The 16821-nt window shown below is 40.7% G+C and overlaps 2 protein-coding genes across 2 annotated transcripts; both read left to right on the forward strand.

Moving 5' to 3' along the window:
• The first annotated feature begins 3497 nt into the window (after nt 1–3497).
• On the forward strand, nt 3498–13913 carry LOC103718915 (DNA-directed RNA polymerase II subunit RPB1). The gene is made up of 14 exons (XM_008807929.4): nt 3498–3780; nt 3893–4156; nt 5654–5956; nt 6051–6209; nt 6331–6492; nt 6570–6790; nt 6893–7034; nt 7112–7447; nt 7558–7844; nt 7930–8188; nt 8278–11360; nt 11548–11619; nt 12996–13049; nt 13136–13913. Exons 1-14 carry the CDS (start codon nt 3697–3699, stop codon nt 13236–13238), a joined length of 5529 nt encoding a protein of 1842 aa, XP_008806151.1. The 5' UTR covers nt 3498–3696; the 3' UTR covers nt 13239–13913.
• Nucleotides 13914–15214: 1301 nt separating this feature from the next.
• On the forward strand, nt 15215–16171 carry LOC103718917 (uncharacterized protein At1g76070). The gene has a single exon (XM_026809212.1). The coding sequence runs from the start codon at nt 15374–15376 to the stop codon at nt 16067–16069; it is 696 nt and encodes a 231-aa protein (XP_026665013.1). The 5' UTR covers nt 15215–15373; the 3' UTR covers nt 16070–16171.
• Nucleotides 16172–16821: the final 650 nt, after the last annotated feature.

Below are 16821 nucleotides of genomic sequence, written 5' to 3' on the forward strand. Positions count from 1 at the left end.
TATCGTGCTCTGCCATTCTAGCATATACCAACAAAAAGAAACGAGAGAGAGAGGGAGAGGGAGAAGGAGAGGAAGGGAGGAGAGAGAGGGAGAGGAAGGGAGAGGGAGGGGGAGGGGGAGAGAGGGGGGGCCTAGAGAGAAAAAAGAGAGGGCTTTCAAGCCCCTTATCCTCTAGCACTGCTTAAAGGGGCTTCGTCCCGCTTTCATTTAGAAAGAGAGGAAGGAAGGGAGGGAGAGGGAGAGGGAGGAAATGAAGAGAAAGGGATACTGAGGCCGAGAGAGTAAGATAGAGAGGCTTTCGAGCCTCGTCTCCTTCAACGAGGTGTAACAGGGGCTTCATCCCCTTTATATTTCTTCTTGAATTTTTTTTAAGTGAAGTTGGCAGTGACTACTAACTTCACTTATTATTTGTTTTGAAAATTTTTAAAGTGAAGCCAACAACGACTCCTAACTTCAATTAAAAATAAAGAATATATATAATGGGGATGAAGCCTTATTTCATTTCAAAGAGAGGCTCCGCCACTGCTACACCTTGCCAAAGGAGAGGGGGCTCAAAAAGCCCTGTCCTTCTCCCTCTCTCAGCCTCTCCCCCCCTCCCTCTCCATCTCTCTCCCTCCCCTTCCCTCTCTCTTCCTCTCTCTCCTTCCTCCTCTTCCCCTCCCTTGCCAGTGTCTCGAAATGTGAGGCAGAACAATTCTCGTCTGCTTCTAGTATAGATTGATATGTTCCGAATTGGAACTTATCGTCGGTGTAGAAACTTGCAATCAAATTCAAAATTTTAAACAAACTTTATCCTAACTAACCTAGGCTAATTTTTAATTGCTCTAATACAACTTCTTGCTATTCGAGGATTTCGATAGCAAATTCTTATTGCCATAACCTCTTTTGCGTAGATTAGGTAGGAGTAATCACTCTATGTCGTCCTAACTTCAAATTTTCTAATTTTGAATAGATTTTTGAACTCATCCACCCTTCAAGATGCATGCTAGAAAAACCCCCTACTCTACCACTCCAAGCGTTACTTTCTCCATTAAGAAAATTCCTTCTAAATGAATGAGTGAGCTATGGAGAGGCCTGACATAAGCATTGTTTCGAGAAGAGTAGATGATCCCCAGTAGTCCTCCCTAGAGTACGGGAAGGTGCTAGAGCGATAACAAGCAAAGGGAGTTGCTTCCATCTTCTTCATAGTTTGGCTCTTTCTTCCCCTCTCCCTCTTTCTCACACAATTTTTTTTTTCTTTTTTAATTATGTTCTATTTTAATTTCAAGCATGCATTCTAATTAATTCTTGCATTGCATGTCATTTTTTTAATTATTTTCTATTTTAATTTCAAGCGTGCGTTCTACTTAATTCTTGCATTATATGTCATTCATTTTCCAATCTTATTTTTCATTTGGGATTCCTAATAGAAGGATGAATAGTGACCTCAATTTCATTCCTCTATTAGTGTCAATCCTTCATGCATTCATTGAATGATTTTCTATATTAAATAGGCTAATTCTTTTCCTTTTTCTTTTTTTTAAAGCAATCATCCTACAAAGACTTCCAGGCTAAGCATGCTCTGACTTAGGAAGTAGAAATCCATAATATACTCTTGCAAACTATAGAGGAGGCATCTTCAATAGTTGAGTAGTGATCGCATGGTTCCGGCAAGGAGCAAGGCCTCGTATTGAAACTAATTATGATATAAGCAACAATCATCCTTCAAGCATGGAGAGTGGCACACCAATCTCCACATAATTATTGATTCGATGTAAGAATAATTCTTTGTGATATAATTTCAGTAAAAAAGGTAGAAAGAGAAAGAAAAAGAATTACTACTTCAATAATCTAATTGAAAAATGGAAAAAGATTGTGACAAGTGGTAAGTGGACTTTTATTAGTCCATTCTTTGATTATAGTCATCGAAATAAGAAAAGCATGAATATCTAGCTATTAATTTTGGCTTTTTGCCCAAGAAAGATCAAACTCGATTCCAAACTTAGCATATTATAGCCCAAATCAACTCAATCTAGTTGGATTGATAATGATCCATATCAAATGACATTGGACTTTTTAATTAAATTGGGATAGGTCCATTTAGCTCTAACAATTAGCAACCTAGGACCTCAAGAGCCTCAAAATAAGAGGAATGGTCCAATTACTTAGATTGGGCCAATAATAAATCCATATCGAACAACTTTAAGCTTCCTAGTGAAATTGGTTTAGATGCATTTAGCTCTAGCCTTTCTAACCAAATTGGGACAGGTGCATTTATCTCCAGTGACCCTAGCACTTATAAAGACTCAAGACCTCAAGTTTAAGACTTAACATTTGAGAAGGGTCCAATTACAAATTGGATAATTTTAGGTTTCTAATCAAATTAGGATAGGTGCATTTAGCTCTAATGACCTCGATAATTTATAACGACCCAGAACATTGGATTTAAGACTTTATATTAATGTCAAGTCAAATCACAAACATTGCGATCACTTTGTAGTTAGTCTCAAAATGGCCACCATCACTCTTAGCCATATGGTCTCGATAGGTCAGTTATGATACCATTCATAACAATCCAAGGTTTTTATCCAAAGAGACCAGTTAAAATGTTTTTAATTTGGGATGCTTAACTCTACCTGTATCCAAGACCTCACCAATGTACATCTAATGCCAGACTACATACACCCACCACTTCATTGAGTTTGTCCTAAGCATTTGACTCTATTCATGGATCCCATCCATTAACAACCCGATGACCACTGAAATTCTAATTATGTCGGGATCCTCAAAGAGGATAGGAACATACCTATTAAAATCTTATCAATCTATTTAGTCCCTTTTTTTAATTTGCTTTAAAAAAATAGAATATGTACACTTTAATTTTGATGTACTTTCATGTGTGATTGCATGTGCTAAATCCTTGCATGCATGCATTAATTTTAATATTCCATTTACCTTCCTAATAAACACTCTAAAATAAGATTCTTGAGAATGCACATCATTCGATATTCCAAATAATCACCATTTATATTTTTTTCAACCAAAATAAGTACACTCCACAAAGCTCAAATTTACTCCGAGCTTAAAAAGCCAAAAGAGCTGCATCTCATGAAATTGGGAGCATATTTATCAAATTAATGAGAATAATAAATAAAATTCCTTATCAAACGGAAATTATAGCCACTAATCCATTCAAAATACCTCTCACAATGTGACTCACAAGTCATGCTCAAATATTTTTATAATAATTATTTTAATAATAATGGTCATAGCAATGATTATCTTGTTATTACAGAGCAAGAGGCTATGGAATGATGTTAATCTAGATCCGTTTATACAGGATCCGTCGGTGAAGAACGGACTTAGATCGGATGGTTCAGATTAACCGTCCCAACCTCTCACCGCATTCCTCCGGGCGCACGCTAGTAGCGTGCCCTAGGGCGGCTCCCGCATTCTCGTCTATAAATAGCCCACTAGCCCTCCCTTCTCGCTTCATTTCTCCGTGGAGTCTCTCGGCTTCTCGGCCTCGAGAGGGGAGCGTCCGTTCCCTTTCTCTCTGTTTGTTTCCCTCTCTAATTCCAAAAAAAAACCCGAACAAATACAACAATCTAAATCGAAAATTAAACTCATACGACGATCCAAACTCCCTCCATCTCCGATTTCAAAACCCTAATTATCTGAAACCCTAGCTCTTGATCGAATCTCTGAGGTCCAGCCATGGATATGCGCTTCCCCTACTCTCCGGCGGAGGTCGCCAAGGTCCGCTGCGTCCAGTTCGGCATCCTCAGCCCCGATGAGATCGTAATCTCTCTTCCCCTCTTCTCCTTTTACTCCGCTCTAGAGTTGCGCTTCCACTGTTGGATTCGTGCTCTGATTGATGGGTTTTTGTGGTTCTTTTGGTTTTGGGTGGCAGCGGCAAATGTCGGTGGTGCAGATCGAGCACGGCGAGACGATGGAGCGGGGGAAGCCGAAGCCCGGGGGGCTAAGCGACCCCCGGCTCGGGACCATCGATCGGAAGATGAAGTGCGAGACTTGCATGGCCAACATGGCCGAGTGCCCCGGCCACTTTGGCCATCTTGAGCTCGCGAAGCCTATGTTCCATATTGGATTTCTCAAGACTGTGCTTGCTATCATGCGGTGCGTCTGCTTCAATTGCTCCAAGATCCTGGCCGATGAGGTACTCTTTTCCAATCTGGTCCTCAAATTGTTCCTTTTCAGGATAGATTGTTCTAGATTCTTTGGTACAATCAACAAGAACGGAAATAAATAAAAATATTTCTAGCTGCAAATGGAATAAGATGGCCTGTCTGTCAGAGAGTAGAAGCAATTACAGAATTCTATTTTATGATGTTAAATGGCATTAAAACCTTTTTTTCTTGAAAAATGAATCCTTGTTGAGGTGTTATCATTGCAATGGCTCGTAAAAAAAGATGCTTAATTGAGCAGTTGACTGATGATTGTGTGACGTGGGTACTGAACTCTGGGATGGGTACAACACCATTAGTATAAGGTTTTGTTTGCTTAATCGGAAGACTGCTTGCAAATTTAAAGGTTGTTAGCTTCCATTTGGCCAGAGAGCTACGATATGCAGTGGCCTGAATAGTTATTCTACTGCCAACTATTTTCAAAGTGTATAACCTGTAGTTCTTTTACTCTAATGTGATGTCTGTGAACTTTATTCACTAGCCCAGTGGAGCCCCCTTTCCCCCTCTTCTTTTTAGTGGGATGGGAGGGGGTGGATTTTCCTATCAGATTATGGTGCACTGCAAGTCAAAATGCTAATGAAAATCTGGAAAATCAATTTTTAAATCAGATCTCAGTAACAAGTGAAGACAATCTTCAGTGTATGTTGCACTTTCCCCAATGGAATTGATCTGCGCTTTTACGTTTATGTATGCATGTGTATGTCAACACCTTAGTTACTGGAAATGGGTCAGGTTCGGCCAGTGGGAAGAGGGTCTCTTAAGAAACATTAGCAAGAAATCTTTTAGAAAGCTGGTGCAGTGATGAGTTTCTGAGGAGCGCCAGAAGTGGGTTCTCCACCCTAAACAGAAGATTCCTGCTATGAAGGTCGGCACTGCATCTAAACCTTAATTGCCAGATTCGGGAGTGGGTGCAAAAGTGTGTTCAGCGAAGCATATATTTAGCAACAATAGCGTCTTGGGAATGGGTGCAATGAGCGGATATCGTAGAAACAATTTTAACAGGGAAGTGCTTAGAGATTAGGTGCACAGATATTTTAGAAACACTTTCAGAAAGGAACTGCTTAAGAAGTGGGTGTGGGTTTGAGATTTTGTGGAAGATTTTAAATCAAATTCATTATCCTAGATAGAAGATTTCAGCTGCTAAGATTTGAACTCTATTGCACCATGCATCTTAATTTCATCTCATCATTATTAGGGGTCTGCTAGTTTACAAATAAGCCTTCTTTGCTTTAGCATTCTTATAAGGTCTTTCTTCATTATCCTTAACATGGACATGGGGGCACCATGATGTGTGGACTTGCATTTGTCATTCGTATTCGTAACATAGCCAACTGTAAATAAGCTTTTGTGCATGCTTGCTTTCTAGTCTTTCCTCCTATTTCGTCATACTTGCTTTTTCGGGCAGGAATTTTACTGATTTATTTTTAGCAAAAATATATTCTTGTCTCATAAGTTCTGCTTTATTTTAGGATGATACTCGATTCAAACAAGCTTTGAAAATTAGAAACCCAAAGCATAGGTTGAAAAGAATTTATGATGCTTGCAAAACCAAGAAGAAATGTGCTGGTGGTGATGATATCGACGTCCAAGCTCAACAAGATTCAGAAGAACCAATAAAGAAGAGCCGAGGTGGTTGTGGAGCTCAACAGCCAAATATTACCATAGATGGTATGAAAATGATTGCAGAATACAAAGCTCCAAAGAAGAAATCGGATGACCAAGAACAGCTTCCTGAACCTGTTGAAAGAAAGCAAGTCCTTTCTGCAGAGAGGGTAGCTTTAGTGCCTTTTTCTCCTCTCTTTCTCTTGTATCAACATAACTGCTGTTTGTAATAAATGCATGACTTAATGCTGGAATATTTTTCAGGTTCTTAGCGTTCTCAAGAGGATAAGTGATGAGGACTGTCTGTTATTGGGTTTGGACCCTAAATATGCCCGTCCAGATTGGATGATATTACAAGTTCTTCCAATTCCCCCACCTCCAGTAAGACCTTCTGTGATGATGGATACCTCTTCTAGGAGTGAGGTGAGTTTGTTCTCAGTTGAAGCATCATGTGATACTGTTGCCTCATTTAGCTGGACTTGTTCAAATATGGCTTGTATTATGATCATGTGTTCTAACGCATTGCATCTTTGTTTATGTACAGGATGATCTGACTCATCAACTGGCTATGATAATCAGACATAATGAGAACTTGAGGCGGCAAGAGAGGAATGGAGCTCCAGCTCACATCATCACAGAGTTTGCCCAATTATTGCAATTCCACATTGCTACATATTTTGATAACGACCTTCCTGGTCAGCCAAGGGTATGTGACGGCACATGGTACTTTCCGTTTAGTTCTCATTGATTAATTTTTTCCAACTCATCTCTTCCTATGTGCAGGCTACACAGCGATCTGGACGACCCATCAAATCTATATGCAGTAGACTCAAGGCTAAAGAAGGTCGAATTAGAGGTAACTTGATGGGAAAGCGTGTTGATTTTTCAGCCCGAACGGTCATCACTCCTGACCCAACAATAAACATTGATGAACTGGGAGTACCTTGGAGCATAGCTCTGAATCTAACATACCCAGAAACTGTGACTCCATATAACATTGAAAGGTAATAACTTATAGTGTTTTCTTGGTGTGCTACCAAGCCTTTGTTTATTCTCTTTATATAATATGTTGGATCTTTTATTAAAGTTTATTCGGTAAAATTTAGACTGAAGGAACTTGTAGAATATGGGCCTCATCCTCCCCCTGGTAAGACTGGTGCAAAATACATTATAAGGGAAGACGGCCAGAGGCTTGATCTTCGCTACTTGAAGAAAAGTAGTGATCACCATCTGGAGCTTGGATACAAGGTTGATTTTCTTTAGGTTTCTTACCATGTTCTCCTTTTTGTACATTTATGGCTTAATATGTGCTCTCTTGTTGGTAGGTGGAGCGACACTTGATGGATGGGGATTATGTTCTTTTCAATCGGCAGCCTAGTCTTCATAAAATGTCCATCATGGGTCACCGAATTAAAATCATGCCATACTCGACTTTTCGCTTAAACTTATCTGTGACTTCTCCATACAATGCTGATTTTGATGGTGATGAGATGAACATGCATGTTCCCCAATCATTTGAGACTAGAGCAGAAGTATTGGAACTGATGATGGTACCTAAATGTATTGTCTCACCTCAATCTAATCGGCCTGTCATGGGCATTGTCCAGGATACGCTTCTAGGATGTCGCAAGATTACTAAAAGAGATACATTTATAGAAAAGGTGATTGCTTGCTTTTGATTGTCTTTTGTTATGCTTTAGCTCATAAATTATCATTACTGTAATTCTTGTTATCTTAATGAATGATCTTACCTTGCCTTTTACCATTGCAGGATGTTTTTATGAACATTCTAATGTGGTGGGAAGATTTTGATGGGAAGATACCTGCTCCAGCCATTTTGAAACCCAGGCCTCTATGGACCGGAAAACAGGTGTTCAACCTTATCATTCCAAAGCAAATAAATCTTATTAGGACTTCAGCTTGGCACTCCGAAGCAGAAACAGGATTTATCACTCCAGGGGATACTTTAGTTCGTATAGAGAAAGGGGAGCTTCTGTCGGGCACCCTGTGCAAAAGAACTCTTGGAACATCTACTGGAAGTCTTATCCATGTGATCTGGTACTCATGGAGAAAGCAGTTTTGACTATAATATTTGCGGTTCATCTTTTTTCATTTTTGCTGAAATGTTCATTTTTGTATGCAGGGAAGAGGTCGGTCCAGATGCAGCTCGCAAGTTTTTGGGCCATACACAGTGGCTCGTAAACTATTGGCTTTTGCAGAATGGTTTTAGTATTGGAATTGGGGATACAATCGCAGATGCAGCAACTATGGAGAAAATTAATGAAACAATATCAAAAGCTAAAAATGATGTTAAAGAACTTATCAAGCTGGCACAAGAAAAGCAGTTGGAAGCCGAGCCTGGCAGAACTATGATGGAATCATTTGAGAACAGAGTAAACCAGGTGTGACTAGTATTCTGTTTGGCAACTTTAGCTGTTAACTTAGTTTCAGATCTCATGTACACTTACTCAAAAGGCACTTTGCTTTGCAGGTGTTGAATAAGGCTCGTGATGATGCAGGGAGTAGTGCTCAGAAGAGCTTATCTGAGAGTAACAATCTGAAGGCAATGGTTACCGCAGGATCAAAGGGTAGTTTTATTAACATTTCTCAGATGACTGCTTGTGTGGGACAGCAGAATGTTGAGGGCAAACGGATTCCTTATGGGTTCATTGATCGAACATTACCTCACTTCACGAAAGATGACTATGGACCTGAAAGTCGTGGTTTTGTGGAGAACTCCTACCTTCGTGGGTTAACACCGCAGGAATTCTTCTTCCACGCTATGGGTGGTAGGGAAGGTTTAATTGATACTGCTGTGAAAACTTCTGAGACTGGATATATTCAGCGGCGCCTTGTGAAGGCTATGGAGGACATTATGGTCAAATATGATGGTACTGTTAGAAATTCTCTCGGGGATGTTATACAGTTCCTATATGGGGAGGATGGTATGGACGCTGTCTGGATTGAATCACAGAAGTTGGATTCCTTGAAGATGAAAAAGTCAGAGTTTGACAAGGGTTTTAAGTATGAGATTGATGATGACAATTGGAATCCTAGCTACATGTTACCGGAGCATGTTGAGGATCTGAAAACCATCCGTGAGTTCAGAAATGTGTTTGATGCTGAGGTTCAGAAATTAGAAGCAGACCGTTACCAGCTTGGTACAGAAATTGCGACTACTGGTGATAACACATGGCCTTTGCCTGTTAACCTCAAGAGACTAATCTGGAATGCACAAAAGACATTTAAGATTGATTTGAGAAGGCCATCAGATATGCATCCAATGGAGATTGTAGAAGCTATTGATAAGCTTCAAGAAAGGCTGAAAGTTGTCCCTGGTGATGATTTTCTTAGCATGGAAGCTCAGAAAAATGCAACTTTGTTTTTCAATATCTTACTTCGTAGCACATTTGCCAGCAAGCGGGTGTTGAAAGAGTACAGGCTCACTCGCGAAGCATTTGAGTGGGTTATTGGTGAAATAGAGTCCCGTTTCCTCCAGTCACTGGTAGCACCAGGTGAGATGATTGGTTGCATAGCTGCCCAATCCATCGGTGAACCAGCTACTCAGATGACCCTTAATACTTTCCACTATGCTGGTGTTAGTGCAAAGAATGTTACTCTTGGTGTTCCCAGGTTGAGGGAAATTATTAATGTTGCCAAGAAAATCAAAACTCCTTCACTGTCTGTTTACTTGAAGCCTGAAGTCAACAAAAAGAAAGAACTGGCCAAGAATGTTCAGTGTGCTTTGGAGTACACTACATTGCGAAGTGTAACGCATGCAACTGAGATATGGTATGATCCTGACCCTATGAGCACTATTATTGAAGAAGATGTTGAATTTGTCAAGTCGTATTATGAAATGCCGGATGAAGATATTGCCCCAGAAAAGATTTCTCCTTGGCTGCTTCGTATTGAACTAAATCGTGAGATGATGGTTGATAAGAAGCTGAGCATGGCAGACATTGCAGAGAAGATTAATCATGAGTTTGCCGATGATCTAACATGCATCTTCAATGATGATAATGCTGACAAACTCATACTTCGGATCCGCATCATGAATGACGAAGCTCCCAAGGGGGAATTGCAAGATGAATCTGCTGAAGATGACGTTTTCCTCAAAAAGATTGAAAGTAACATGTTGACAGAAATGGCTCTTCGAGGCATTCCTGATATAAATAAGGTTTTTATCAAATCAGGAAAAGTCAACAGATTTGATGACAATGAAGGGTTCAAAGCAGATGTGGAGTGGATGCTTGACACAGAAGGTGTCAATCTGTTGGCTGTTATGTGTCATGAAGACGTTGATGCCACTAGGACAACAAGTAACCACTTGATCGAAGTGATTGAAGTTCTTGGAATTGAGGCTGTTCGACGCTCTCTTTTGGATGAGTTGCGTGTAGTTATATCTTTTGATGGATCTTATGTGAACTACCGGCATTTGGCTATTCTTTGTGATACAATGACCTATAGAGGTCACTTAATGGCCATCACCCGGCACGGCATCAATCGTAACGATACTGGTCCGATGATGAGATGTTCATTTGAGGAGACTGTTGACATACTTCTTGATGCAGCTGTATATGCTGAAACAGACTACCTTAGGGGTGTTACTGAGAACATTATGCTTGGTCAGCTTGCACCGATTGGTACAGGAGACTGTGCATTGTATTTGAATGATCAGATGTTGCAACAGGCAATTGAACTTCAGCTTCCTAGTTACATGGAGGGTTTGGATTTCGGAATGACGCCTTCACGATCGCCCATCTCAGGGACGCCATATCATGAAGGGATGATGTCACCTAGTTATTTGCTGAGCCCGAATGTTCGCTCTTCGCCAATTACAGATGCTCAATTTTCTCCTTATGTTGGTGGGATGGCCTTTTCTCCCAGTTCTTCACCTGGCTACAGCCCATCGTCTCCTGGCTACAGCCCATCTTCTCCAGGATACAGTCCAACTTCTCCGGGTTATAGCCCGACTTCTCCAGGATACAGTCCTACATCACCAGGTTATAGTCCCACATCCCCAACATATAGCCCCAGCTCTCCTGGATATAGTCCTACTAGTCCTGCTTATTCTCCAACAAGTCCATCCTACTCTCCTACTTCTCCCAGTTACAGCCCCACATCCCCGAGCTATAGCCCTACATCTCCCACTTACAGTCCTACTTCTCCTAGCTACAGCCCCACTTCCCCCAGTTACAGTCCTACTTCACCTAGTTACAGCCCCACATCTCCAGTCTACAGTCCCACTTCTCCGGCCTATAGCCCAACATCTCCTGCATACAGCCCAACCTCACCATCATATAGTCCAACATCACCTTCCTACAGCCCCACATCACCATCATATAGTCCAACTTCTCCTTCATACAGCCCTACATCACCTGCTTATAGCCCCACTTCTCCTGGCTACAGCCCAACTTCCCCGAGTTATAGTCCCACCTCCCCAAGCTATAGCCCTACTTCTCCAAGTTATAATCCTCCTTCAGCAAAGTACAGCCCTTCGCTTGCATATTCTCCAAGCAGTCCAAGGCTGTCACCATCCAGTCCTTACAGCCAGTCATCTCCAAATTACAGGTAATCATAGGCATGCTTCTATTTTTGCTTAATATTGAACATTGGAATTTTGATGGCTGGGATATGTATGACTTGATGTTTACACGAGTCTACTATCATAAGCTTGATATCGGTTGCATTAATTGCGTGCATGTTTTATTCTTTTATTATAAGCTATATCCTTGACACTTTTGTTGTTTTATTGTAGCCCAACTTCACCATCATATTCACCTACGTCTCCATCATATTCCCCTCCAAGTCCAACATACAGTCCCACCAGGTACACTACAATTCTATTAATTTGATTTCATCTAACAATACCTGTATTTCTTATTTGTGGGTTCTGCCTCCATCATGTAAATGTGTATTGATGCTTTTTATTTGGTGCAAGTTATGTTCATTTAATTGGTAATTCAGACAAACTTATCAGGCTACAAGTAACATATATGGGAAACAAAATCTCCAAGTTCAGGGTCAGATGATGGCACAGATTCTCGAAATGATAACTAATGGATTATCAGACACAATTGATGAATTCATAAATCTTATTTTATGGTTGATGGTATGATGCTTGCAATTAAACCATGATGAAATCAATGTTTTGGAGAGAACCTTGCCTCTTTATCTATTCATTGGTTAAATTAGTATGACACAAAGGCATGTGAGATTGTAGGGACACGCCTCTTCCCATTTCTTTGGGAAATTTTGCATGAGGTGTTAGTCTGTATGAAGCAAGGATACTGATGCAGGTTACAGGTAGAACAGTATGGATATGCCAATGCAAGAAGTTTTGAAAAAATAAGAGACGGTGCAGGTGGGGCATGGAAATGAGTAAATATATACTTTTTATATGCATCTGTATAGCATAGTAAATTATCAAAATCATAGTCCATTTTCTATAGAATAGCATTGGCATCCAATATCCATAAAGTGCATCATGTGGTCATAATTTAATTCCATAGACAATCAGTAGACTATAATTATATCATTATCAAAATATCTAAAATTAACCATTCATCAGTAAAACAAGAAAGGGGTCAACTGTCTTCCAGAAATAAAAGAAAAAAGCCCTTCCTTATCTATAGAGATTTGGAGATGTATCTCAGACATCTGGAAAATATCCAATGCCGTTTGTGAAATTTTGGAAAATAGTATACTTGTTATGTATGGATATTTGATGTGGATACAGCATGCAATATGAAGTATCTGTGCTTCTTGTATCAATTTTAGGTAGATATATTATTAAAATTTTGTATCTTTTTTTCCACTTATTGAAACCTGTGGTAGGAGGGGGATTTGGTTGTTTTCGCTGTTAGTTGCTAAAATTTTGCTAGGAATCTTAAGACGAATTATATATCATCAATTGAAGATATCAAACACAACAAAGTGGCCGTTATTGGTGGAGGAGGCTCAGACGGTGGCACATGATTAGATATTCAATTGTTATGCTATTTTACATCATTAAATTTTAAATGATAAATATTTGCAGGATGCTGCAACTTAAGATAAATGTATTATTAATATGTATTGCATCAAATCAGGGTACCCTTTTTTTTGAAAAAAGCAAGTGGGCTTTTGTATTATTGTATACTCATGTCTTTGTTTATGATATATAAATATAATTATAACATTTTTTTTATCTGTTTTTCCTTTCAGTCCATACAATTCTGGTCCGGGCCCAGATTACAGTCCAAGTTCTCCACAGTATAGGTAACTATACTTGCTTTGTTCATCAGACAGTGATGTTACCATTAAGATTTAGAAATTAACCGTTTGATCATCTTTTCTATCATCAGTCCAAGTGCGGGCTATTCACCAACTGCACCAGGTTACTCTCCATCTTCCACTAGTCAATACACCCCGCAAATGAGCAACAAGGATGAGGAGAGCACTCGGTGAAGTGGCTTTGTCAAACTAGCACTGAATTGGAAGTAATGGTTATAATACAAATCTTATGTAAATGCATCTGGGCTATCAGAATGTGACAGCTAAGACATCTTAAGATTATAACGGAGACTGCCCTCAGGATGAGACTCCCTTGTACTTGGGTTGGTTCTTGTTATCTGTAACCTCTAACAGCAAAGCAATCCGTTGAGCAAACTCATATGTGGACATTGAACTGGTAACTGGTGCGTATATTTGTAACAGCAAATCAATCTGTTGTGTTTTCCCAGCACACCCTGGTTGTGCGGGACAATGTATTGTTCCCAAGGATGATTTATATCGTATAGGGAAGATCATATGTTCTCCTCGCAGTGGTGGCGATGAGGATGCCTGGAAACACCTTCCGAGTATAGCAGCTTGCTGAAGATTTGGAGAGGTGTCACATTATTATGTCTGAAGGCTTTTTATAGGTTGGAATGGCTTTCTACTTGTCAGTGAAATAAGTTCTGATGAACTTTGTGAAATCAAATTTGAGAACGGTCATTGCGGAAATGTATACCGTCTGTTGTGCACGGCATCCTTAACGGGATTGTCTGGAAGGCAACAGTTTGGAGAAGCATTAACTTCAATTCTGAAAAACAGCTGTTTTATGGTGGTCATAAATTGTTTTACCCGTTCATTTGTTATTGAGACGTTTATTTGCTATTTTATCTATTTTCGAATGCCTGTCAGGAAAAAAAAAAAAATCATCGGGCTGTGGTTTCAGACTTTCAATGGCAAATGGGAATGGGACTGGCGTATGCTTGTGGTCGGATTGGGTCGAGATTGACATGAAATCAGCTTATTCCTTCTCGCAGGGTGATGCTGCCTCACATGTACTAGATGGAAGCCGATCACCTATTTGATGAACTACGTTTCTAATCCAACTTGGCGCAGCAAGAAAAAGAAGAAGAGCATTTTAGTGATGAATCACATTTCTAATTTGCACTGTGAAATCTCATTTTTGGTTTCCAATTGCTTGTTGCCTTTTGAGCCGGGAATCCTGATTATTTTTAGCTGATTTGGCTGCTCATGAGTCAAAATAATGGGATTTGAGAGAGCCCGCTGCAGTTCAAAGTCATTCTGCCCGCATCGAACATGCTCCTGGCGGGGCGGGGGCCCAGTGTGGGGGCTGCTATGCGGGGGTGGACCTGTCCCTTCCTCCCCTCTTCCCCTTTTTTTTCAGAAAAAAAAAAAAAGGGACATCACCATGACGTTGAATGAGGAATTATTGGTTTCATAGTTTGAAACTGTTCCCTACCATAAAATAAAATATGATGTCGTCAATCGCCGAAATTAATTAGTTGGTGCATGCTTTGGAGTGTTGATGGCTGTCCGTAGTCCGGATTCATTTCGGGTTATAGCTTTGTGTTGAAGCTGACCTGCTTAAAACTTGGGTGGGGTTCCTAATGGCTTGTCCTAAACATGACCTGAACTAAATTATCAACTTTCCGAATCAAGCCTAAATGCGATCAATTGGGTACTTGATTGATTAGAACGATGTCAGGCCTAGAATCAATTACACCTAATCTAAGAGTTAGTCGGCCCGGACCAGAAACCAACAATCCCAATTCCCACCAGGGAGACAGCAACTCATCGCGTTTATGTTCTAACAAGGCTAATTAGGTCATGCCATTGAACACACGAAGAGGCAAAAACAATAAGGCGAGGACGTCATTGCCATTTCAATATCAAGACCATTCTACCACATTTTGTCATCCTGTGCACGACGGCATTGAAAGCTGCACGCAGAGGGAACCCAATTCCATTTTATTTTTTTGATTGTGAAGGACACAATGCCATTTTAAAAACCAAAATCCACTCCCGGCAAGGTATTGGAAGTCCTCTATTCTACGAGTATTAAACTATGGTGGGCAAGCATTAAAGCTTTACCCCGTCTTCCTTTGACCAATCCCACTCTCTTCCCACCTTCCCCCTTCTCTTCCCTCTCACCTCCTTTCTCTCTCTCTCCTACTTTTCTCCTCATCATTTATAACTACACCTCTTTCTTGTTCTTCTTCCATAACCTAACATCCTTTTATCAAGCCATATATGCTTCTTTCTATCCATATATCCTTAACGTAGAGAGGAACCGTTTCATTGGTGCTTCCATGGAGAAACCACCTAGAGCAAAGGCCACCAAAATCTTCAGTTTCCTTTCAAAGGCAAACTCCTTCTCCATCCCTCGCCTCCCTTCCTTCAGCCCCGGCCGCGAGAATTCTATGAAATCGAAGGCGCTCCATAACAAGGCCTTCTCAGGCCCGATCATATCGATCGTACCGGTGGAAGCTCGACGTAAGGAGAAGAACGGAGGTGGTTTGGATGTAGAGCCGACCTCCCCGAGGGTCTCATGCATGGGCCAAGTCAAGCACAAGAAAGCTTGCCGCCCGAAGCGGTCCTCGCCGCCACGAGTACAGGAGAGGAAGCCGGCTTTTATCATTCGCGAGATATTTCGACGCAAGGTGAGGCCAGGCCGGAGAATGGATGCCGCGGAGAGCAGCGAGGGGAGGCCGGCAGTGGTTGGTAGAGCGCCATCGTTAGGCCAGATGAAGCGGTTCACAAGCAGGCGGGAGACGTTACGTGATTTCGATTGGAGGAAGGTGGAGAGAAAGCAGGAGGCAGCTACCGGGGATCCAGAGAAGTGTTCTTGCTCCGACGAAGAGAGTGATGAGGAGCATGATATGGCCATTTACCACTCTGCACCAATTACAGTGGGTGGTGGAATGGCGGCTGTGGATCCTAGGAAGGAGGTGAACCTTTGGAAGAGAAGGACCTTGGCTCCACCTGTTCCTCTTCAATTGAAATGAAGGTTTCCGTTCCTTCACTTTGATACTTTGTTGCTGTCCATGTTTGAATCTTTCATAAGGTGGGATAGAGATGTAATCAAAGTGCATGCAATCTTTCCAGAATTTCCTAATGGACGTATCAATAACTCATGTTTTTGAATGCAAACATGCAAAGTGGTATTTCGTTGATTGGCAGACGAGAGTGGATTTGAAGTCAGGCGAAGAAATTGCAAGGGCCTGAAAGGCAGAATCGCCATTGATTTCTCTGGTAGTCCGTTTTGTTTATCACAAGGTTTTTGATACCTTGAAATTGAATAAGTTAAAAGGTTTTGGTACCATTAGACGGATTCTTTATTCAGCAGGCAAGCTAGGTCTTTGCAAAGTGAATTCAACCTTGGAGGATACCACCAAATGGGGATGTTTTTTAATTTGTTTCTATTATCTCCACTTCGTCAAATCCAATGTCATGAGATTGATACAAAGAAATATTCTACAAGGAGTCTTTCAAAAAAGTAATCATGGTAAGTCTTGGACCTGTAGAATTAATAATAACGAAGTTGGTAATTCTTTCTTTATAGATTTCATATTCTATTCTTTGTTTTACATACTAAATTCTTTTTGTTACGAGAACTTTTCATTAAAGAGGAAAAAATGCGATAGTGCGTGAGGGGATACCTAAAAAAAACAAAAAGGAACATTCCTCCAAACAACCTATGCAAGCGAGGTTCGCCATCTTGGTATGGACTTTTTTTGGCACTCGGTATGTCACCGGT

This window comes from Phoenix dactylifera, unplaced genomic scaffold (genome assembly GCF_009389715.1).
Source record: "Phoenix dactylifera cultivar Barhee BC4 unplaced genomic scaffold, palm_55x_up_171113_PBpolish2nd_filt_p 000254F, whole genome shotgun sequence".
Classification (NCBI taxonomy): domain Eukaryota; kingdom Viridiplantae; phylum Streptophyta; class Magnoliopsida; order Arecales; family Arecaceae; genus Phoenix; species Phoenix dactylifera.